At 35.4% G+C, this 25,106-nt stretch overlaps 3 protein-coding genes across 7 annotated transcripts in view; 1 reads left to right on the top strand and 2 right to left on the bottom strand.

Moving 5' to 3' along the window:
* The window catches only part of AP-2alpha (adaptor protein complex 2, subunit alpha), a 41,243-nt gene extending 27,829 nt beyond the window's left edge, over positions 1-13,414 (bottom strand). The window contains exons 1-3 of one of the 5 annotated variants that reach the window (XM_073970388.1): positions 13,120-13,286; positions 12,627-12,766; positions 1,260-2,148 (exon numbers count right to left, since the gene is read on the bottom strand). In XM_073970388.1, coding sequence (XP_073826489.1) covers positions 1,260-1,323 — 64 coding nt within the window. In that variant the 5' untranslated portion in view covers positions 1,324-2,148; positions 12,627-12,766; positions 13,120-13,286. Of the gene's footprint in view, positions 1-1,259; positions 2,149-2,417; positions 2,550-12,500; positions 12,767-13,044 lie in introns of those variants that run through there. The other 4 variants (XM_073970387.1, XM_073970390.1, XM_073970389.1 and 1 more) reach the window with 4 other exon arrangements.
* Positions 13,415-15,997: 2,583 nt separating this feature from the next.
* On the top strand, positions 15,998-19,689 carry ebi (transducin beta like ebi). Its single transcript, XM_073970392.1, has 3 exons — positions 15,998-16,452; positions 16,550-17,637; positions 18,334-19,689. The coding sequence occupies exons 1-3, from the start codon at positions 16,395-16,397 to the stop codon at positions 19,177-19,179; spliced, it is 1,992 nt and encodes a 663-aa protein (XP_073826493.1). The 5' UTR covers positions 15,998-16,394; the 3' UTR covers positions 19,180-19,689.
* A 772-nt stretch (positions 19,690-20,461) lies between these two features.
* LOC141395029 (ribonuclease H2 subunit A) lies at positions 20,462-21,811 on the bottom strand. The gene has a single exon (XM_073970393.1). The coding sequence runs from the start codon at positions 21,564-21,566 to the stop codon at positions 20,526-20,528; it is 1,041 nt and encodes a 346-aa protein (XP_073826494.1). The 5' UTR covers positions 21,567-21,811; the 3' UTR covers positions 20,462-20,525.
* Positions 21,812-25,106: the final 3,295 nt, after the last annotated feature.

Here is a 25,106-nt window from a genome sequence, read left to right as displayed (position 1 = left end):
ATCTAAGTCTGGTAGAACTTTCACGATGTACAAAGTGTGGGCCAAATCGGTTACTCCTTTCAAGATTTATCCTGCGCACAAATTTTCCGAACATTTTCGAACTTTTGTGGGGGAGGTACCGGAAGGAGTGAACCGATATAACCCATCTTCGAACTTAAACTAAATTTGGACAAAATATTACGAAAGACAAATTTTGAACCGAATTGGTTGCTCCGTCAAGAGTTATCGTGCGCACCAGCCAGCCAGACAGACAGACGGACATGGCTAAATCAACTCCAAATTGTCTGAAACACATTTCGTCAAAACTTACTTGGGGTCTAAAACCATTATTTCGATGAGGCACATTTTGCCCGTATGAAAGTGTAAATACCCTCGTTAGCATAAATGCAGAGGGTATAAAAATTGTTAAAATCGAAATTTTGATTTGATTCGACTGACAAAAATGGCTAGTTGACGCGATAACTATCAAAAAGAATGACTTCCATATTTAACTAATACTTTCTGTGATGTGGGACCAAAAATGATCCAATATTTTGGTCTACTCCTTCCTACGCCTCTCGCATTATAGTCTCTAATAGTGTTTGTTACAGCGCTATAATTTCATTTTTCATACTTCTCGAGATAATGGGCCGAACATTCAAAAACCCCAGCTAAAATTTGTGTCTTAAATTAAAAATTTGGCAATCTAATTGTACTGCGCCCGAGAAGTTCTCTTAACACGTGGACATCAGCTCTCCCGTGGTTCGGAAAAGTACTTCATTCAGAGGCTATGGAGTCGGATGGCCAAGAGGCAACGACAGAAAGGTAATCTGAACCAAAATAAATTATGTGGTGGCAGGGCACTTCATGTAACGATGCGAGCTGTGGAAAATCAGCCATAGTTTCCTTCTGAAAACCAATAGAAGATTTCAACGCTCATAATTGGGGTTATTCTGAACGAAAATTCCCAGTGAGTTTTGTCTTTTTGCCGTTTCAACTTTAGGTTGAAAGTGAAAAAACTCACGGGGAATTTTCGTTCAGAATAACCCCAATTATGAGCGTTGAAATCTCCTATTGGTTTTCAGAAGGGAACTATTGCCGATAACCATTCGACAAATTCTTTTCGCATGTTAACTCGGAATTGTAATATGCAATCAGAACGATTCCCAAATGCACGTGACATTTTCAAAGTTTGTTCTCTACATTGTTTATAATTATAAAAATATTTAAAATAAGTCAGGGGGGTGGGTATGTATGTACATATGTAGGTAGGTACTTACAGTTTCTTATGTCTGATATAAAAACCGCCAGACCACGCATACCATCTCCCCGCACAGGCGCCATTGTTGTTAGCTTGTTAATTTTTAAAGCTTCTCGTAAACTTGTTGAAGAAGAAAACGGCGGCTGCGCTTTGGTTTTTTAACAACTATAAAATATAGTTGTTAAAAAACGTTTGTTGTTGATCTTTGTTTATTTGCCGTTTTAAACTCTCCTTTTTTAGGGGAGAGTTTAAAATGTTTTCGTTTGACGAAATGCCAGCAGGAATTCTCCTCTAGACAAGATGACCGCAGTAATGGCAGCAACAACAGTAGGACAGACAAAAAATGTTCTGAATTGAAGAAATTGCTTGAATTGGCGTAGATGCAATTGGTAATCACACTACTGGCACCACCAAGTCATTCACAAATAAGTACACCACACAAAAAGAACAATTATAATATGAAGAAACAACAACAGCAACAGTAGCAAGTTAGATTTTTTGCCAGCTATTATTGTTGTCGTCGTTGTGTGATTGTGGTTGTTTGTTATTAAGATTCGTGTTTTTTGTTATTTTGTTTACACAAATCTTTGGTTTTTTCACAAAACCGGCATATAAACAATTGAGGAATACAAATGCACACTGTATGGTATGTCCAAACACCACCGATTAATGTTGAAAACGAAAAATCACTCGATTGAGTTCTTCAATTGAGACTGATTGCTTTAAAGTGCCTGGTACACGAGATGCTGTTGCTTTTGCTGCTCCGGAATGCTGGTGTCAATACTCGCAGCAGATGTTATTGTACAAGTAGTCGTCGTCGTCTTCGTTCGTTGAGGTGCTGCTGTATTTTTTACTAGATAATTTATATTTATGTATGTTGTCGTTTTCGTCTTTAGACACTTTGTGACCTGTAAAATTAAAACAAAAAACTTGAATTAGTACATATTTATTGCCAAAAAAATAATGAAAGCAATAATGGTTTTTTTTATCGATTTAAAAAATAAAAGACCTCCTCCTTCAATACAAGTAAAAGTAAAATAAAGCAAACTGCAAAATAATTATTTTTTTTGTTCATTCTACATAGAGGAGGCGTTGTTTGCTGATTTGTTCCAATGTTTTTATCATTTCAATTATATTTTCATAATGAAAACAAACTAAAATCTTCATACATACATACATTAAAAATTTTAAAATATTTTCCCCTTTTTTGTATTGCATATCTCTATAAAATGTATGTTTTCTTATCACACAACCCCGACACAGACTCGCACACACAATGACTTCGACGTCATGTTCCTACTTACTAACTAATAGCAAGTAGAGGAAGCTAAAATCCCCACAAATCAAATAACAAAGAAATTTTATTTAGAGGAATTAACAGCAACAACTGGCAATGAAAAGAAGAGGAAAAACATTTTAAGTGGAAAAAGTGAACAATAAATATTTAAATTAAGAAAAGTGTTTTGGTTTTTGAGATACATTTTACACATACACTTGGGTACTTAGTTATGGAGTTGTTGCAAAATACAGGGAGGGTCACATAATTTGAAATATCAATAAAACAAGTAAGCAAAGGATATAGTCGGAACGGGACCGATCTTGTGATACCCTACACCACTATTCCTGTGCATAAGGTGTCCACTAGGCTGGTTTTAACTCAAAGGGAAAAACCGAAGTCGGCTTTTTAGGCGGCATCCACCGTTTTGTTTGATTTAAAGATTACCAAAGTTTGATTGGAATATGTTAACACGCCTCTAAGTTTCCATAGCAATTTGTATGGGACCAAAGGTGAATTTTCACGGAAATTCTCTAAAAGCAGCATTATGGATAAAAAACCGATTTCTACAAAAATTTCGATCGTCATGATCGTTTAACGATAACCCGTGCCCCCTGACCATAGTACTTTCTTTATATGGGATCAAAGGCGAATTTTCAGAAAGTCGCTATACAGGCCACAATATTGTCCAAATGATGGGAACATTTTTACCAGTTCATTTATGTGGCTAAAAAAATAATTTTGAAAATCGGCTGGATTTTAATATATGGATATATTATAGAGCCCAAATTACCTAAAATTGGCAAATATTCTTTTGAAGCAATATCAAAATCTTACCCGATTTTCATAATTTTTTGTAGGATTAGTTTTATAGCTACAACAATTAACTGGTAAAAATTTCTCATCGATTGGACAATAAAAGTGGCTTTTAGAACAATTTCGTGAAAGTTCACTTTCATCCCCATACAAATTGCTATGGAAACTTTGATGCCCCAGTGGCACTTGTTAACATATTCCAATTGTGCACAAACATTGGCATTCTTAAAATCTAACGAAACAAAACATTTTAGGGTGGTGCCCTAAATAAATAAAAAAAATCGACGTCGGTGTTCACGGATCCTTTCCCAGTGTTCACGGACGGATCCTTTTCCGGAAAGAAATAAATGGTCCGTTTCATAATCTGGAAGAATCGATTATTTTTATACCCTCCACCATAATATGGAGGGTATAATTAAATTTGTCATTCCGTTTGTAACACATCGAAATAATCAGATACCCTATAAAGTATATATATATTCTTGATCAGGGTAAAATCCTAAGTCGATATAACCATGTCCGTCTGTCCATCCGTCTTTTGAAATCAAGATTCAGTTCGCAATTTTTAAGATAGAGCTTTGTAATTTGGTATAGAAGTTTCTATAACTCCTAGGATATTTTGGTATTGCAAATGGGCTATATCGGTCCACGTTTTGATATAGCCCCCATAGAACGCTACCACCCGATTTTCGGTGTTTTAATGGTTTTAGCCTTATTATCATTCCGAAATAGCGGAAATTTGGTACTGAGTCTTCGTTGGGGGTATACAAGTTTCCTCCAGAAATTTGTCGATATAGGTACATGCCTTCATATAGCCCCCATAGGAGACGGTACCTTCCGATTTTCGGTATTTTGAAGGTTTTAGCATCATTATCACAACGAAATGTCTAAAATTTGATATTTAGTCTTCGTTGGGGGTATAAAACTTTCCATATGAAATTTGTCGGTATAGGTCCACACCTTCATATAGCCCCCATAGAAAGGTACCTCCCGATTTTCGGTATTTTGTAGGTTGTGGCCACAATAATCCATCGAAATGCCTGAAATTTTGTACTTAGTCTTCGATGGTGGTATAAACATTTCCCCCAGAAATTTGTCGGTACAGGTCGAAGTCTGCATTTAGCCCCCGTAGAAAGGTACCTGAAATTTGTTATTTTTTTTTTTGTTTTTTTTTTCGATCGTTCCCAACGCCACTCTTTCCCGCCCTTGCCGACCGAGAGGGCCACCTCCCCTTAACGTAGGGAGCGCGTACACCTCATATTCCGGAATATGGGGGATTAGTAGACTAGGGAAAACCAGCTACAGCAAAACATCAGCCGGTTAGAAAGTTACATTTTAAAGACAAACACATCAAAAAATAAAATAGGTCTAATCTAACATATTGCTTGGCAACTGCTACAACAATACTAAGAACGTAAGATAAAGTTTTTTATGACATGCAGAGGTTCCGATAAAGACATCCTATTATATAATTTGTTATATTCATCACATAAAGATCGGAGTGGATTACTTATTTCATAATTAGATTTCGCTAACGTTAATTTAAGTGGTATGTAGTTTCGAGTATTACGTGAAGGTACATTAAAATTGATTTCGCCAATTAAAAACTGTGATTCAAATTGTCCACGCAAAAGTTTAATAATGAATATAGATCTGAGCATTAAACGTCTTTTTTCCAACGTTGGAAGGTCAATTAACTTTAGACGGTTTTCATATGGTGGAAGAGATTCACTTGTGCTCCACCCTAAGCCTCTAAGAGCAAATAAAAGAAATTGAACTTGTACTGATTCTATCTTATCAGAATAACATTTGTAAAAAGGACTCCAAAGTACACAACCGTATTCCAATGTTGGTCGGACAAGGCTAGTGAATAAGCGTTTGGTCACGTTTGGATCGTCAAATTCCTTAGACCAGCGTTTTATAAAGCCAAGTAATGACTTGGCTTTATTAACACAAGACTCTATATGTAAGTTGAAACGCAATTTACTATCTAAAATAACTCCAAGATCCACAAACGAGTCTACATTATCCAATTTGTGCGAACCTATGAAATAATCGCAAGAATCAGGACGAGATCTATAAAATGACAATTTTTTACATTTTTTTAAGTTTAATGACATACCGTTGACACTACACCAGTTGGAAAGAGAATACAAATCATGTTGCAGATTAATTGATTGATTATAAGGATCATGATTGCTAAACAGTTTAACATCATCAGCAAACATTAATACTTTAGAGCAACGAATAACAGATGGAAGGTCATTTAAGTAGAGTACAAAAAGTAATGGACCTAAATGGCTACCCTGAGGAACACCAGAATGCAAAGTTATATTTTTTGACAGAATATCATTAAAAGAAACCCTTTGGGTACGGTCCTGTAGATAAGAACGTATCCAAGACAAGAGTATTGATGGGAACCCCATAGAATCAAGCTTATATATTAACAATTCGTGTACAACGGTGTCAAAGGCCTTACTGAAATCTGTGTATATAACATCAGTTTGACATTTATTTACGAATCCATTGTGAACGTGACATGTAAGTTCCAATAAATTTGTCAAGGTAGACCTACCCTTAACGAAACCATGTTGATAAGGTGATATTATAGATCTAGCGAAATGAGTTATTCGGCGTGAAACCAGAAGCTCAAAAAGTTTAGGAATTGCACTTAGTTTTGCAATACCTCTATAGTTTTCAATCACACATCTACTATCAGATTTATGCAAAGGAATAATAAAGCTAGATCTCCAGACAAGTGGGAAATATCCCAATGTCAACGAGTCATTGAAAATAATTGTTAGGGGACGATAAAGTTCATATGCACATGATTTTAAAATAGAAGTCGGAACACCATCAGGACCTGGTGAGTTTGAATATTTCAATGACAATAAACCATTTAATACTTCATCCTCAGTGAGAATAATGCGAGGAAACTGGTTAAGTTTATGAATATTATAAGGGTAATTAAGGGAGTTAGTTGAACATTTGGAGTAAGTATTTTGAAAAAAGTCAGCAAACATATTTGCAATGTCATTAGGGTCACATGATTCACTACAACCAAGTCTCATGCTACTAGGAAATTCACGTATTTTTCTTTTAGAGTTTACGAATTTATAAAAGTTTTTAGGATTACTATGAAAATTATTTCGCATCTTAATTAAGTAATTTGAATAACACCTTGAATTTTCTCTGTTTCTCATTAAGTACTTTATAAAAATTTGAAATACGGGAATCAATGTTTCCCTGAGGTAACCAAGTATTATTTGATAAGATAGAACGCAGAAGGACCACATTAGTTTTACCAAAATTTAGTTTACTTGGCTTAGTTTGCGATAAAGTTTTAGTAGTTGAGCTATTATTGAGTTCAAGAGTTACCATAAGGGTGGGATGATACATATCTTCAGGTTCTGAGAATGGAGGACTTGCACATACAGAAGAGTTTATGGTTGAAGAAAACACTAAGTCTAAAATTTTACCTTTAGAATTATAGATATTATTTATTTGATAGAGACATTGATCAAAAATATTTTCCCAGAAGGATAACATGTCTGTAGAGAGTTCTGTTGATGAAACAGGTACATAATCTACTATGTTGTCACCTGAGACCCATGTTAAGTTTGGTAAATTAAAATCACCAAGACAAATCAATTCAGAATTTGCTGAATGCCGCAATGAAACTTCTTTTATTAATTCAGAATGTTTAAGATAAATGTCTATGTCTGAGTTTGGGGCAATGTAGGAGCACGTTATAATAAAGGATTGATTTAAATATTTTATTTTAACACACACAAATTCAATATAAGGGTATTCAGTAAGCATAATTCGCTCTGATGCAATGGAATTATGAACTGCAATGAATACTCCTCCACCAATTTTGTTTAACCGATCTTTTCTGTATACTTGGTACTGATCTGACAAAATCTCAGTGTCACGAATACCTGGTTTCAGCCAAGTTTCTGTAAAAACTAGGATTTTAAGATCACAACCAAAAGATTTTAAGTAAATATTATTAAGTTTAGTATTAAGACCTCTAACATTTTGGTAAAGTAAGGATAGCGAACTTATTGGTTTTTTGAAACAGGCACGACTGAAGGAATAACTACAGGATTATTAGTATTAGATTTCTCTCTGTATATATATTCTTTAACTAGTGTACTTTCTGGCCAAAATGAATCATTTAATATAACATTAAAGAACTCATGGTGTTATAAAATATTCCTGAAGAGAATTATCATTATAGGTCTACGTCTTCCTATATCCCTATAGAAGCGTACCTCTTAATTTTCGGTATTTTGAAGGTTTTAGCCACAGTGATCCCTTGCCAAGTCCACACACATACAACCAATATGCTACGATGGTGGTTATTCAGATCATCAGACATTTTAGATGTGGTGCTAGACAAAAGCTGAGTTTGATAACTTCTATTTATTTTTATGCCTGTATGATTTAGACGAAGGTAATTATTTGGGAAAGGGTTTTAATTAAATTGAGCTATCTATAATGAAGGAATGCATCAGCATAGTCCAATTTGGAAGAAATTTTATTTCGGGGTTCATATCTTTTCTATAGATAGCGCTTCGTTCAGTCATTTCAGTTGGTCACCGTATAACTTAGAGGTTTTGGATCACTATGTAAGAAACATGGATTTGCCCTCGCAAAACACAATATCGCTGTAAGCAGGACCGCAAGGAGTGATATTTCCAAAGGATCTTCGAACAGACTCTAAACTGTACTTAAACAAAAATACTGAACTTTGGTGACGGAATTGAATCAATTCCCTTAGAATTGGCTCATTTTCGAACTTAAACTAATACCCTAGACCAGCCAAGATCATCCACATACGTTAACGTATGTGAGAAAAACAATCAGTCGTCGCTGAGCAGCCGACAAGTAAACATGTGCATGGATATACGCATAATTTTAGTGGGGACACTGAACAAAACCGCACACACCCGCCACATGTTTACTGGTCACAGGTCTAGCAACCACTGAATGCTGATACAAACTTTCTTGTGATTCTCTCACTACTTTACTCTCTTTTTTTATTTTGAGCATCAATGGCCCTAGAGTCTAGGGCCTAGCCAGACGGCAGCGTTAATTTGCATTAATAACTGTATTTAATTTTGGCCTGACTGACGACAGTTTCTGCATTTACGAAACAGCTGATTGCTGTTTTGTTGTTGTTTGCAATGTATTTTTTGTTTTCCTTGTGTCTCAGAGCATGAATATGCTCTCTCCTCCATATGAATATGGGCTCTCTTCTACGGCATTGCCATATTGAAATACCTAAATGCCTTTTAAATGCAGCTCGATTTTGTGCATTAAGAATGTGGATAATGCACGAATTAATTTGAATTAAGGCAGTTAATGCAAATTAACGCTGCCGTCTGTCTAGGGTATAAGTTTCGACCAAATATTACGAGATCCAAAGTTTGGACCAAATCGATTTCTCCGTACAAGTGTTATAGAGTACTATTTTAGCGAACCTTTTTGAACTTTTGCGGGGGAACCATCTCCGAACTTTTTATAAGATTCGCAAAAATATTACGATATGCAAATTTTGGACCAACGGATATCCGGTTCGAAAGTTGTCGTGCACACTAGCCGATATAAATTTTGGATCATTTTCTCAGGAAATATGGACTTGCCCCTGAGAACAACCTGTTGCAAAAAATTGAAACGATTCGAGAGCAGCTCTTTTAGGCATATCTTTCCTTTACCGACAGTATTTGGCAAAATACAAAATAATTACCACAGATAGTGCTTTTCATGCTGATTCCAATGCTGTATAATTTTTGTTGGTGAAATGTATACTTTCCGAGATATGGGCCTCTGAAGTTCCGAAAATTCTCTTGTTTAAAGGCCGGCTACTAAGAGAAAAATTTTAATTTTAAAGTAAATGTTGTTCCCGTTGCCGAGATTGGCTCCTGTTCATAGGAGAAAGTCTCAAATACCCTGCCGAAGGCTATTAAAAGAAACTTACGATTTTTGAAAAAAAAAAAATTGCAAACTGTCGGTAAAGGAAATTTGTTCACTCTTTTACTAGACTTTTCCGAAATTTTGCGTGGCAGGTACCCAAAGGAATGGACCAATATAGTCCACATTCGAATCTGATCTATTTTTAGTAGAAATATTAGGATGTGAAAAGTATTGAACAAATCGGTAACATCTTTTGTGAGTTATTCTGCGCATCATTTTTGTGAAAATTTTGAACTCTTGTGGGGGAGTAACCCGAGAGTGTGACCGACATGGCCCATCTTCGAACTTGATCCAAGTTTGGACAAAATGTTATATATAATTGTTCCACAAACATCCCAGATGGGACAAGGGAGACTTCTCTCATATCAATGAGTGCACCCCGATTCATATTTACTCAATTATATGGGACCTACTGTTTATTGTCGAGTCCGAACGGCGTGTCCTAAGACACCACTTGTAGAGAAGTTTTTCATGGCTGAAATACTCAGGAAATGTCGCCAACATCACTGAGAGGTATTTTGCCACCGTTGAAAATTTGATGTTGCCTGGCCTGGGTATCGAACCCACAACCTTATGCGTACAAGCGGGTGTGCATACCATTGCACCACGGTGGCACCCCAGAAAATGCTACGAGGGCCAAATTTAGTTAGTTATCGTGCGCTCCAGCCAATCGGACGAACGGACTTTGCTAAATCGAGTCAAAATTGTCTGAAACGTATTTCGTCCATACATACTGCATTTTTGCTAGATGTACGACACATAACTTTACAGTGGAAGATAGAAACCTTATTAAGTAATGCCAGGATTTCATGAGAGATCAGTTATTTCTCAGCCTTTCAAATCTCCCGCATCACCCGTCTCAAAGGATTGTAGCTGTAGAAGATTGTCGAAGACTATCCCTAGTAATTTTGGATTGTTGACTGTGGGAATACGCCATTGGGTATATTAAGTTCTAGGTTTGCCTCTCGCATCCAGAAAGTAAAAAGTTATTCGGACAACTTTCTAGAGGATAAAAAAGATTGCACTTTCGGATGAAGTTATCGGCGGTGGCTAAACAGTCGCAAATCTGAGCACTTACCTCGTGAATTTTAACGCCTCTGATGTAATGATGGAACAGTCATCAGTGTACGACACCATCGATTGACGATTTTCGCAAGATAAATATTGATCAAAATGGGGGAAAGGACCCCGTCTGATGGCGTTGTCATTTTTATTATTGGTAAGTGTGCATTAACACTGTCGGAACGATCGGGGTAAACCCGACAAAAAAAACGGAGCTCCATAGGGAAAAGTTGAAAGCTGAAACCTCATGTTACATATTGGACATAAAGATTGCTTAGATGACCAGTCAATCCATGGAGAGATTTTGGCGGCTCTGAAATTGAGTAATGGTGTGGTTTATTTTGTTAAATTAACGGCGTCAGGTTCTTCATGCTCTTTGGTGACTATTGGATCTTTTCTGTCCCACATCTATCTAGCATGGAACCAGTAGATATTGTTTTTTTTCTCAAGAAGCCACATATGGATGTTAGAAAAGAGGTCCGAATGACCTCAAGTATTACTATAAATGTAATACATTGAAAACTTCTTTTTAAAGCCCTTACAGGATATGCGCTGGAAAGAGTTACAACAACACTCTAATGTAACGGAATCTATTTAGCTGCAATGGAACAAGACGTTAGTACAGAGAGCAATTTTGAAAGGTCTAACTGTACGTTTAGACAATGATGGATTTAGCAAATCCAGTGAATTTAAGATGCCATTTTCATACAATACCTTCATAAATGCCCGAAGACGTAACCCACATTATCAAAACTACAGGAGAAGCAAAAAACGTTATAATATGAAAAACTGTTTTATGGAATATAATTCTTATGATGGCGAATATTCGGGATATTATCTATCTTATACGAATCGGAGTAATAAATGAAACCAAAACAGCGGAAACGCTTGTTTTGGGATCCGTCATTACAACAAAATCTGCAATATTATCCCATTTTCCGAAATGCACTTTCTTTAATAGGATCGTTGTTTTTGAACGTAGAAGCTTGAAATTTTCCCAGAGCATATATTTTAACTTTATATAAATCACCACCAGGTCCAGCTATTTTGCGGTGTAACATGACTAAACTGCAAACCATAATGAGCACAGGATTCAAAAAATATTGGTAAGGCCCCAACCTTATTTTTTACACTTCTTCGAATTTACAGCACCCTGTATTATGTCATATGGGATATTTTGCTAGGTTATTTAAAACTTCCTGTTGTGCAGGCAACCATTATAGATATAATTGCCTAGCTATATATAAATATTGGGGAGTTGGGGTACTTTCTGCAATGTTTCTAAATCATAGTGGCCTTAGAAACGTAAAAATCGTGATGAATTTCATTTCATCATTCAGCTTGAAAACATGATTCCCACAACATGCCCTATTTACAATTCTCTTATGTTATTGCTGTGGTCGGTCACCACTTTTAATCTCTTCGAAAAATATGATTATATGATTCATTCCTCCCAAATAATTCATTCTATGAAAATGTCACAAACTAAGCACTGAAAGGATATTATTGAAATGACATTCCTTAACATTCTTGACGTTCTCAATGTGTACATTGTTATCCTTCCTTTACAGTGTGTCACACTTCCCTATACACCCACCACCGCTACCCTTATTAACGTATAAAACGCCATCTACAAATCATGATTAGCTCTTGCAACCAAGAACTTTTTTTCCTAGACATCGCAGTCGCGTTGACGTCTGCGTTTGAGGGCAATGGATAGCTGTAGTTGTTTTTTTGTCAAACAAATAACGATGACCACGAAGTCAAAGTGAAAAAAAAAACAAAATATGAAGACTTCATGTGAAATAATGTTGAATTTTATCACTGTGCACATCCGTACAAACACACGCACGTCATCACAACACTATCCATACACATTATAAATGTCAATTTTTGATAACACCAACATTTTTTGTTTCTTTCATATTATAATATTCAATTGTACGTCGTGCCAATTACTTTTCTCAAATAACATTATTCGATTTATTGATCCTCCCACCAGAATGTTTTTTTTTTTTTTTTTTTGTAAGTTTCTTAGTAGTTTTTTTATTATTAGCTTCTGGGTCAACAATTCTCTGGCGAAACTTTTCTTGAATTGATATCAATTAATAAAGAAATAATTACGCTTTATTTGCACTGAAATATGTAAGGCTTTATTGAAAAACTGATTTTCTTCAACACTTTTATCGAATGCATTCAATATTATTTTCTATTTTCACTGGTTTACTATTTTTTCACTTTTTTCATTACCGTTTTTGTGTAACAACTCTTGTATGTGGAACGCTGCTCGGCTTAAAATTGAATTCCAACAGGGCACACTAAACAAGGTGTGTCAAATGTCATAAAACAACAACACTCATTGATTTGTGCAACATTGCAAAACTTTCAGACTTTTTAAGAAACGCCGCATAAGGAAATATTTTATGTAAGTAAAAGTAATTATTTAAAAAGCAATTAGTTAGAAATTGTAAAGAGGAGAACTCTTCAAATATGTATATACGAAACAGGTTATCACAATCAATGACTTTTGACATTTAGTCATTACTAGAACAGCTGTTTTTTTGTATCGCGATTAGTGTACCCTATAGATTCCTTCCCAGAGTTTGCGTACCAACTGACACTCACTCACATACACACAAACACACTTATACAAAAATTAAATTTTCACCTCTTTATTTTTTTCTTTCTTCTAATCGTTGAGGTTATTTGCTTATGATTCTTTTTCTATACAAATATAACTCACTTTCTTAATTTATTATTTTTGTTATTTATCACAAATATTTTATAACTCTAGCCACGACAGACAGAACGCTGTTTTCAACAAAGAAATTCGTCCGAGATCGCCAAATCTACACCGCAAAATTTTCTCCTTTTTTTTGCTTTTTGACAGTAGATTGAGTTTTTTGGAATGATTGTATAGGTTACCGATTAACCAATTACTCGATCAGACACGTAACCAGTTATTCTAAATCGTTTCTTCAAAGCGTATAAGCGTAAGAACGCAAAGCGTATGACAAGTAATTAAGCTGATGTAAATTGTCGGCACTGTTCTAGAACTTTATATGTGTGTTCCCAAGGTATATTTATATAAGGTAAAAGTGACAATCAGCTGTATTCTTACTTTTTTTGTAAAATTAGTTTTCAAAATATAATAGGGTCTACTCATGAAATTTGAAATTTCGAAATTTGCTACCATAAAATACTACTTTTCATGGTAGACGTGTAATAAAAATGACCTACGACAGTTCTGAATGCTTTATATTTACATTTTGATTCAAATTTGTTCTATTTTAGAGGATTTTCAAAATGTATTTATGCTTTTCCTGAGAAAAAATTTTGGAAAGACCCTATTATTCAATATTTTCTTTGACAATTAATTTTCAAAAACAACAATGTTGTTTTTGTAAATTTGTTAGTTGTTGTAATTCATGTATTTACCTTGTATAAATTTGCCTTGTGTGTTCCCGTACTTTTTTAATGGTAAAAGTAGTAAGAGCGAACTGTAAAAAATGAGATACACAGACAACATTATTCAACAAGTACGGGAACGGAAAAATGGAAAAAACGTAAAAAAACTGGAACAAATGTCAAAGTCGGCATACCAGCCAACATGGTACAATAATTCTTAGGTAGGCCACAGCTAACAGCTGATTACAATTTTTTTTTGTTATGGCTTAATCTGTCAAAACCGTGTTGATATGCAGAGTTGATATTTATTATTGATCAAAAAATTCAACTCTGTTTTGTTTTCATTTCAACATTTCGTTCTTCTTCTTCTTCTTTGTTTACTCATCCGTTATCATTCATCAAAACAATTTTGACGTTTTAAGCCATAGCGACAGGGTTGTATTTTTTTGGCGATTCTCATACCTGGCCTACCTATGAATTATTGTACCATGCCAGCCAATTAGAAGCCGTCAACCATGTTATGCTATGTTTACATTTATGAAATTCACTCGATTTCAACTGTAAATTCCATTGCTCAAACGTCAAATGAAATCCAATCGATTTCAGATGAGTTTTCATTTGACGTATACACAAAGGAATTAACAGATGAAATCGAGTGGATTTCGTAAATGTAACATAGTCTTATATTTTTTACACTCTCAATTTATCGAGTATAATGTTTTTAAAGAGAGCGCCATTTTTGTTTAAAGAGAAGTGAACATTTTACAACTTGTTTGTGTACGTTCTGTTCTTGCAAAACCGGCAAAAGTAGTAAAATTTGTAAACTGCTCCCATATGAATTGTATGGCGAATGAAGTAAAGGAACGCTTCTCGAGTAAAAAGTTGTAAACCTTGTAGATTTTGGCACGTAAAGGAACAGAGCTAAAATGTGTAAAAGTGGTAAAACTGTTTAGTTCCGGAACAAAGCTAATATAGTAAATATTTGTTTTCGTTTTAAGAGAAAACTCCACAATTCTTTTTTTTTTATTTTTGATATCAATACCTCGGAATGTTCTTGGCAGTTCGCTCTTTTTCTAATTTTAACATCATAAAATAGTTCGAATTCTAAAGAGTAAAACCATGTTTATATTATAGCTATGGTACAATAATTCATAGGTAGGCCAGGTATGAGAATCGTCAAAAAATACAACCCTGTCGCTATGGCTTAATACGTCAAAATAGTTTTGATGAATGATAACGTATGATTATACAAAGAAGAAGAAGAACGAAATGTTGAAATGAAAACAAAACAGAGTTGAATTTTTTGATCAATAATAAATATCAACTCTGCATGTCAATACGGTTTTGACAGATTAAGCCATAACAAAAAAATTGTAATCAGCTGTTAGCTGTGGCCTACCTAAGAATTATTGTACCATGATTATAGCCTTTTGCAGGACGTATATGTAATGGAATTGACATTTAAAACCCAGTGGGTTTATTAAATCCGGTTATAGCACGGTTACACTACTGCTTTTTGCCGGGTTAACCCACTTCATGAGGATTTATTGCTTAATCTGGTCAAATCTGACAAGATTTCCCATACAAAAATTAAATCCTCTCACGACTGGGTTTATTTTAAATCCGGCACAAATCAACCAAAAATACAGTGTTGTATTCGGTATTTGTGCAAAAAAATCCAACTCTACTCAAAAAGTACCAAAAGTTGCAACTGTTTTTGCAACAGAGTTAGTCGTGTTTTACACGTTTACGATTGGTCGCATGAGATTTTGTGGAGTTAATAAATCTAAAGTTATTTGAAAATCATAAAATTATTTATTTTTTTACATTAGACACTTTCTTAACAAAAAGTACGCTTGATACCATGATACAAAAATGTATCTCTGTGTGTAAAATATACCAATATGAGCAAAGAGAGGACGATATCTCATACGAGAAATTGTAAAAGTGTAAAACACGACTTTATTAGTTATTTTGTATGTATACGTAAACAAACATCAGCTGACAGTTTATATCCTCGAAAAGCTAAGTGTAACCAGCAAAGATTAACCCACTGGATCTATTAAACCCAGTGGGTTAACCTTCAATAGTGTAACCGGGGTATTATATATAAACATACTACAAATTCATTTCAAATGGAATTGAGTAATTCTATGAAAGAATACTATACGTCGTACGTTGCGGTCTTACGTCGTTTTACCGTTTGCATTTAGTAAACCATGTAATGGCTAAGCCATATTAATGCGTGTGATGCGCCCTAATAGAGCAAAGACATATTTTGTCATTTCTCCCTAATTCGAAGAGGCATTTTTTAAATGCTTTTATTAACTTTTTTAATTAATTAAACCACGTTTCGGTATAATGTTAATAATAATTACATGTGTGGAAAATTTGAGCAAATATCATTAATACATGTGCAAAAGATTGGAAAAGAAAAGTTGTTTTTACGCGGAAAGAAGAAGCAAAAATAAATAACGCCGTACAACAAACGGAGAGGAAACAGAGTTTTAAGAGGGAAAGCAGCCGAGAAAAGAAACAGAAATCATACAAAAGACAAATCTATTAGCGCTCCTCGGGGTTTGAATATTTGTTGTCAAGATTCTTCGAAAAATGAGCTTTTCCAGTGACGAAGTAAACTTTTTAGTTTACCGATATTTACAGGAATCTGGTGAGTTTGAGTGGAATTTTCCTACCACCCGTTTAACACCAATACTAATGCACAGCACATGGATGATATACAATTTGTTGTGTTTTCCTTATTTCAGGATTCTCACATTCAGCTTTTGTTTTTGGCATCGAATCCCATATATCACAGAGTAATATCAATGGAGCTCTTGTGCCACCAGCAGCTTTGTTGACAATTTTGCAAAAAGGTTTGCTTTATACAGAAGTTGAATGGTCTGTAGGGGAAGATGGTGTGCCCGTGAGGCCAATAGAAAGCCTGAGTCTCATCGATGCAGTTATGCCGGAAGCCAAACCACCCGTTTCATCAATAAAATCTGAACCCGGTAAGGGAGGAAATGGGGATAACGCAGCGGCGAGTAGCACCACGGCAAGTGGTTCATCCAGTAATAATGTAAAAACTGAGGTTAAGACAGAAACCAGTGGCAATGCAGCTGGCTCAAATTCAAATGCATCGGGAACGGCAGCGGGAGCAGCATCTGGTGGTGACAACACAGAAACTGACAGTGGAGCAGCTTCTAGCGCCACTGTGGGTGGCTCACCAGCTGGTACAAGTGCGGCGGCAGGGGCAAATGCAACAGCTTCAGGCACAACAAATACTGCCGGTGAAGACAAAAAACCAGACATTGCTGCCAGCAGTTCAACAGCAAATGCCGCAGACGATAATGCATCGACATCATCTACCAATGGTAGTTCAAGTAATAATGCCTCTAACGATGCCTCCGCCTCAGCCACGGGTACAGGTGCAACGCCCTCCTCACGAACCGCTACTCCCACAACAACAGCACAAACCGGTTCAGCGGGTGGTGCTGGATCAACACCGGGTGGTGGGGCTGCTGCCTCGGCCCCCGCCACTGCTCTTGGATCATCCCCAGCCGCTTCTACAGCTGGTGGTGGAGCCGGCGGAGCTGAACCCATGGACATTGATGCTGCCATTGAAATACCAGCATCAAAGGCAACTGTATTAAGAGGTCATGAGAGTGAGGTATTCATTTGTGCCTGGAATCCCAGTCGCGATCTTTTGGCAAGTGGTTCGGGTGATAGCACAGCACGTATATGGGATATGTCAGATGCTATGGCATCACCAAATCAATTGGTATTGCGTCATTGTATACAAAAAGGTGGAGCCGAAGTGCCAAGTAATAAGGATGTTACATCATTGGATTGGAATGTAAGTTATAAACAAACGAAAGAAAAGATCTCCATTTTGTTGTGAGTTGAATCGATTTGTTTGTGAGCATGTTTTATGGCTTGGTTATCGAAAAGTCTTCGTAAAACATGGTCAGGTGTGATTTTTTTGTGTAATTATACCAAAGGTGTGATTGAAAATTTGATAGGAAAACATAAAACGGCGGACTTCAAAAACTTTAGCGATAGAATTATTTCCAGTGTCTTAGAAAGTGGTCATAAGTATTGTAAAAGTAGAAGTAAACCGAACTTCTCTATAACGTGGCTTATGGGGACATAGAATTACTGCGCTATAAAAATCGTTGCGAGGAGACTGTTTTGTGTGGGAATATTATTGCTATAGAGAGAAAGAGAAGATCGACTGCAATAGATTCTGAAACGCAGACGTAGGGTAATTGAATCGCTGTATAAAAAGAAGTGCCAATATAAAAGCAACATAAGTGAGACTTTGAACATTTTAATAGTTAAATTGCCGAACTAAATAAACGATTTTGATTCCATATATATATTTAGAATTCATTAATTCGGTGCAATACTGTAGTCGACACTTCCATGGGAGGTCCCATATCGAATGATTAAATAATCAAGTTTTTTTTATGGAATCGATTCAATACTCAAAAAATGTGTACCCATATTTTACATAACTTTGAAATACATATTCATAACAAACTTTTTTCAGTGTGACGGTACCCTTTTGGCCACTGGCAGCTATGACGGCTTTGCGCGCATTTGGAAAACAGATGGTAGTTTGGCCTCAACTTTGGGTCAACACAAAGGTCCAATATTTGCCCTTAAATGGAATAAACGTGGCAATTATATTCTCTCAGCCGGTGTAGACAAAACCACAATCATTTGGGATGCCTCGACGGGTCAATGTACACAACAGTTTTCATTCCATAATGCTCCAGCATTAGATGTGGACTGGCAAACAAACAACTCATTTGCATCCTGTAGTACTGATCAACGTATTCATGTATGCCGTTTGGGCTCAGATGTACCCATTAAAACATTCAAAGGACATACAAATGAGGTTAATGCCATTAAATGGTGCCCACAGGGCAAACTATTGGCCTCTTGTTCAGATGATATGACCCTTAAGATTTGGTGTATGAATCGTGACAAATGTTGCCATGATTTACAGGCACATTCCAAGGAAATTTATACCATTAAATGGTCACCAACTGGTCCCGGAACACAAAATCCCAATACAAATTTACTCCTGGCTTCGGCATCATTCGATTCCACAGTTCGTTTGTGGGATGTAGAGCGGGGTATGTGCATACACACATTGACAAAGCATACAGAGCCGGTATATTCGGTAGCCTTCTCACCGGATGGCAAGTACTTGGCATCGGGTAGTTTTGACAAATGCGTACACATTTGGAGTACACAAAATGGTCACTTGGTACACAGCTACAAGGGCACTGGTGGCATTTTTGAAGTATGTTGGAATTCCAAGGGTACCAAAGTGGGTGCCAGTGCTTCGGATGGCAGTGTTTTTGTATTGGATCTTAGAAAGTTCTGATCGACAACAACAGCGACTACAACCTCTACAACAGGCACTACTGGTGGTTTCTTCTAGAATATGCTGTTATTCGAGGGCGTATTTTATCATTCGATTATAGTTTTTTAATTTCATTTTAATTTAAAATAAAAAAACCTAAATGAAGATAAAAAACTGTTTGCCGACAAACGACAGAAAAACACATTTCGTAGCTCTTAAGTATGAATGTAAAGATTTTTTAAATCGTTTCATTATTATTAAAATTATGGCTATCTCCTTCCCCTTTCGTATATATTATAAGTATGGTATAGCAATTTATTGTCTTCTCCTCTCTTCGTTCCCCCCTCAACTGTATTTGCATTATTGTTTTGTTTTTTTTTTTTTTTCTCATTCTCCCAACTTTTCGATTTAAAATTTAGAAATTGGTTTAAGTAACTGAGTTGCTTTTGAAACCCCATATTAAAATGTAAGCTATGTTTTTGTAATGTTAAGGCACATCTTTTTAATAATAAATACGACGCATTTTATTTATACAATGCTTCTATATTTCCTCCCCTCTCTCTCTGATTCTGCTCAATATCCAATAATGATAACAGCAACAAAATGTATCCTTAATATAACAAACATCAATTTTAAAATAATATTTGGAACAAAGAAAAACAGAACGAAAACAAATTGGCTGAAACAAAAGAATAAATACACTCTTTTATTTAGAAACAAAAAAACAAATTTAAAACTAATGCAATAAATTTCTTGCAGAAATTTATTAAAAAATATGAAATTTGTCATTAATAGTTTTTTCTAATCTTCAGGGACAATTTATGGGAAATTTTAATATATGTTTAGGAGGTGTAAGGGGCTTACCTAAGGGGCTTACCTGTTTCTATGAAAATGTGAAATGGAAACTTTTGTAAATGAGAAAACTGTGAAATGAAAAAATTATAAGGGAAATATTTTTCATTTCAAATTTTCATAGAACAAGAATCCAGCCCCTGCAAGGAGGTATAAGGGGCTTACCTAAATAATTGCATGTCCGTTATTCGAAACAAAACAGAATATTCAAAAGAGGACAAAAATTATAAGGATTTAAGAAATTTGCTCAGTCAATAATGAAACACATCGTACACAAAAAACCGAGTACCATGCTTGTTCGAGAAATAAGAAAAAACTGGGTCTATTAGACTCGGATCTACTCGGGACATTTCTGGATTTGTAGATTGGATTGGATAAATATTAACATCTTATAGTATTTATCCATTTTCCGCTGCATTTGTAGGTTAGGATTTAAATCAAAGTCAGATACTTATCAATTTAAATAATACATTTTTATTGAGGAAATCTTAACAATACAATTAACATCAAGGTACTTAAAAATCTACACAACTATCTAAAAATCTCTCCTTAAGTAAACGACACGGTTCCCTCTTAACTTCGCCATCTTTTGTGGTACCCTTGAAAAATTTCGTCAACTTTGGGCCGGCATATTTTGGCTTCTCAGAATCCGGTTCATCAAATTCCATATCATACGCCTTATCGGCTAAAGCATTTTCAGCAGTCGACCAACTGAAACGAACCAAACGTGGGAAACCAAACACCAAATCTATATTATCGGAGAGAAAACGCTTTGTTACAGGATCACCAGGATAACCACTACCGAAATCATTTGATTTCAATTTCAAACCCTCTGGGAATTGCCAAACTTTAAGGGCATGATCACGACTGACTTTGGCACAAATACTAGCTGCCGAAACTATCGGGTATGTAGAATCAGCTTTTTTGGCAACAGTTATTTTAAACTGTGGGAATATCTTTTGCAATTTATCTTGATATTTTTCCGGGGGACCAACCGTATCAACATAGACTTCAGCAATATTAACACCTTGATCGACGGCAGCATGTATAAGACCAATTGCTGAATTCATGGAAACCTCGTTTAGGGAGCACTTCGCTCGGCGAAACATGCTGGTGCTAATGACATTCGGTGAAATAATCTCAACAGCCCAACCAATACATGTGTTGGCGTATTCCTTGGTATTGATATCATCGAAAATAATATCCCTTTTTTCCTCAGTCAGCTGTTTGGAATCTGCACAGCCTAAATCGATGAGCGCCTGTTTACTTTTGATGGGACAAAAAGCAATGCCATATACCATGGGACCCAGAACAGGCCCACGACCAGCTTCATCAACACCCAACATACACGGTTCATCTTTACAGACTTGTGGTATGTCGGAAAAGTATACTGTATTCGCTGAGTTGTCTTTCGAGGCAATAAACGGGCCCAATGTTTTTAATGAGGTGATTTTATCAATCGGTTTTGTATCTTCATCGTTTTCTTTTTCTTCAGTGTCTTCCTGTTCCATAGTTTCATTTAAAGGTTCATCTTTTATTTTAATATCTTCCGGCATGATGTTGATTTTATTATTTAACAAATGGTTTAGTAAATAAAATAAAAATTATTGGATTAAATATGTTTTATAAGTGGCTTCGCGAAATTCAATCAATTATGTTTATTTTAATTAGTTAATGTTTATTAAATAAAAATGTTGGATTCCTTTGCGACACGAACAGCTTTGCGAAAATGGTGCAATTGCGCCTTTTTTCTGTTTACATTTCGTGTATTTTGGTGTATTTCCTTCTTCTTTTTAAATTTTTGTATGGTAGGCACCGTGAATGATTAACATTCAGAGTTGATACATGTTGGCAGATGTTCAACGTAAGGGTTTGGCGTATTTATGGTACGTCTTTGCAGCTTTGCTGGAAAAGATTTTCCAAGGTCTCATGGTACAATAAGAAAAGTAGATGCATCGGCGAATTGCTACAACAAAGCAACTTTTTTTGTAATGTAAACTGTCAAAATGGTCTCTTGTTGTCTCTTTTTATCGCTTGTGTTTGTCTATAAAGTGTAGACATGCTATCTCTTACTTACCGAATCATATGGTTTTTTGTTTTGATTTTTCATGGCGAATTCATAGTTTTTTGACGTTTTAGATTCGATCAGCTGGGCTGAGACATCTACCTTTCTAATTGTACCATGCAAGGTCTGTAGCATGACAGAACTACCAGGTAGTGGTATCACACCAGCTGATCGAATATGAAAAGTCAAATCCCTTTATAAAAAAAATATTTTTGTTGTAATTTCCCCAACAACATAAAGAAAGTTTTGACATAACATATTCAAAATTTTACGATGCCACTACCTGGTAGTTCTGCCATGGTCTGTAGACATTGAGGTTTTCCATTCAGAGAAGACTATAGCATTCTTTCAGAAACTGCAACATTTTTCTATTTTTACCAGTCTAGCAATTATTTAAAAAAGGAGTCCTCGGTTTCTTAGATCGAGTTACCCACAACAGCAATTTAATAATTGCATGGTAGAACAATATATGGTCTGTTCCTTTACTTCTGAAAATGGTATAACCGGCAAAATTAGTAAAAGTTTAAAACTGTTCCCATATAAATTGTATTGTGTCTGAACGTAAAGGAACAGAGCTATAATGTAACAGAAATACTCATCTAACTGAACTGGGCTGTAACGTTAGTGTCAAATTCTATACGACATTTAAAATATTTATTTCTTTTTTCGATGTACATTAGAGATATATATTTTTTCAGAAAAAATATATCATTCCAAAAAAAACTATTTGCCATAAAGACTTCTTCTTATCAATGACATGTAACCTCTTCCAAGTCCGAATAACGTGCCGCACACTGAAACACCACTTATAGAGGCGGCAAACCATTTGTTAAATTTGAAAAAATAAAGCCCTAATAAACATGTGCTTCTTTGATTTCAAAGACAAAAGATTGAAACAGCTTCTCTTTTTCAATGAATTTCCAGCGATCCCAAACATTTTTGCCGGCAAAAAAACAACAACGCATACATTTGAATTAAAAACTTTTGTAATGAAAAATAAATTGAAAAATAACTTGTTAGGCCATGTTTATTTGTCCCAATTTACATCAGGCGAGTTTACTTGCGGAAAGTCTCAGTTTATAGGAGAAACACGTAATGTGTATGGAAGAGGAAAAAATCGCTCGTTCCGGAAATTTTCAGACAATTCCTTTTATATTTTTCGTTTTTGACAATAAGTCTGTCTGGTTACTTTCCCAGTAAGAATTGTCCAGCAAGAACTTTCTCAGAGAGTAAGGGGTTTTTATTCTCTTTTGCTAGAAAATTTTAAAAAGTAAACAGACACCTTCCCCGCAAAAACCAGCAAGCAATCAGCTGACTTGCAAAAACAGAACAATTTGTACGCCAACAAAGGAAGCAAACACTTTGTATTTTATTAAAAATAAAAAAGAAAATGAAACAAAAAAGTATTTTTCCACTTTACAAATTTGTTCTCCATAAAACAATACAATTAGACTATATTATTTCCACAATAAAATTGTTTTTAATGTTCACAAACATAAATCAACAAAAAACTAAAAACAGCTAATTGATTGTTTTCAGGAAGAAGAAGAGCTTGTCCAGCAAGAATTTGCAAGCTCTCAGTGAAAGAACTGTCAAAATTTCTCTCTCGAATCGCTCTCTTTTGCTGGTTTTTTTGTGTTAACAGACGACTTCCAGCAACAATTGGTACAAATTGTTACAAATTTTAGGGTAACCAGACACAGCTATTATTTCCAATGTTTTGAAAGCAAAGCTTGTCAAAACAGAATTGCTTGTATAAACGCAAGAGGCAAGTTTAAAAGAGAACGAGAAAAATTGCCGCAAGGAAAATGACTTAATATGTGTGTTCGTTTACTCAAAATTTTTACTAATTGTTACTGGATGTTGTTCGTTTACTCTGCAGTACAATGCCGATTACAAGAAGTTGCTGAACTTGTACAAATTTGTACAAATTGTTGAGTAAACGAACACACCTAATGTAAATTGCGACTTTGCAGGGTTAAGTCCCAATTTACATTGGGCGAGTTTACTTGCGGCAATTGTCATTTTGTAGGAGAGAGAGGTGAGGCATATGGTAACCCTTTGCATCTCAGCACCCTCTCTCACCTACAAACTGATATTTGCCGCAAGTAAACTCGCCTAATGTAAATTGGGACTAACTTTAAGAGGATTTGTTTGACGTATATGTAATGGAATTAATAGTACGTTTATATATAACCGGATTTAACAAACCCACTGGGTTTTAAATGTCAATTCCATTACATATACGTCAAACAAATCCTGAGAATGAAGGTTAACCCCCCAAAAAGCTCTAATATAAACAGCATATTATATTTAAAACCCAGTGGGTTTCTTAAATCCGTGCGTGATAGAAGACCAAAAATAAGAAGATACGTGTCCCGGCACTTTTCCCTATCACTTCAACTTTTGCGGTTATGGGCCACCAAAGACTTGAGGCATTGATGTCAAAAGGGATCTTTTTGTCAGGCGCATTTCTTCTAAACCGCCAAGAATTTGGGTTTACTCGTAAAATAAAAATTGTAGCTCTCGTCTTAAGGAATAATAATTGTAAACACATAAAATCCATTCAATCTCACCTTTAAGGTTAAAATCGTCAAGTTCAAATTTCTATTTTAATTTTTTCTAGGATTTTATCAAACCGATCAAAATTGAAGCAAGCAACCATCTAGAAAAATTTACCTTAGATCTTAGTAAACAACTTTCTAGATCATACGAACTCTTTAGAAATGGTTCTTAATGGTCAGAATTGCAAATCAAATTCGATTTTTATCTCGGTTCCTGCTCCATAGATACTAAACCGTTCAAAATTCAAGAAAACCATGGAGCACAATAATGCAGCGAAGATATCAGCAAACAACTTTCTGGAACATACGAGAAGCTATGGCATAAAGAAGAAAATATTGGTTGTACCGATGATATTTTTGAAAATTCTATATTAATTCTTATCTATTTTATAATATGTTGATAATATACATATGAGTAGTTATGACAACAAGAGACCATTTGGCGAAAATTTTGACAGTTTACATTA

The sequence above is a fragment of the Musca autumnalis genome, unplaced genomic scaffold (assembly GCF_047663935.1).
Source record: "Musca autumnalis isolate F117 unplaced genomic scaffold, ASM4766393v1 scaffold_2, whole genome shotgun sequence".
Lineage (NCBI taxonomy): Eukaryota > Metazoa > Arthropoda > Insecta > Diptera > Muscidae > Musca > Musca autumnalis.
Note: the sequence above shows the minus strand (reverse complement) of the source record. Positions and strands in the feature narration are given on the sequence as shown.

Excerpts from the sequence above, each read along its gene's own strand:
- ebi (XM_073970392.1), top strand. The coding sequence starts at position 16,395 with ATGAGCTTTTCCAGTGACGAAGTAAACTTTTTAGTTTACCGATATTTA. Across the intron at positions 16,453-16,549 it reads CCGATATTTACAGGAATCTG|GATTCTCACATTCAGCTTTT; the intron begins GTGAGTTTGAGT and ends TCCTTATTTCAG. Across the intron at positions 17,638-18,333 it reads TTACATCATTGGATTGGAAT|TGTGACGGTACCCTTTTGGC; the intron begins GTAAGTTATAAA and ends AACTTTTTTCAG.
- LOC141395029 (XM_073970393.1), bottom strand. The coding sequence starts at position 21,566 with ATGCCGGAAGATATTAAAATAAAAGATGAACCTTTAAATGAAACTATG.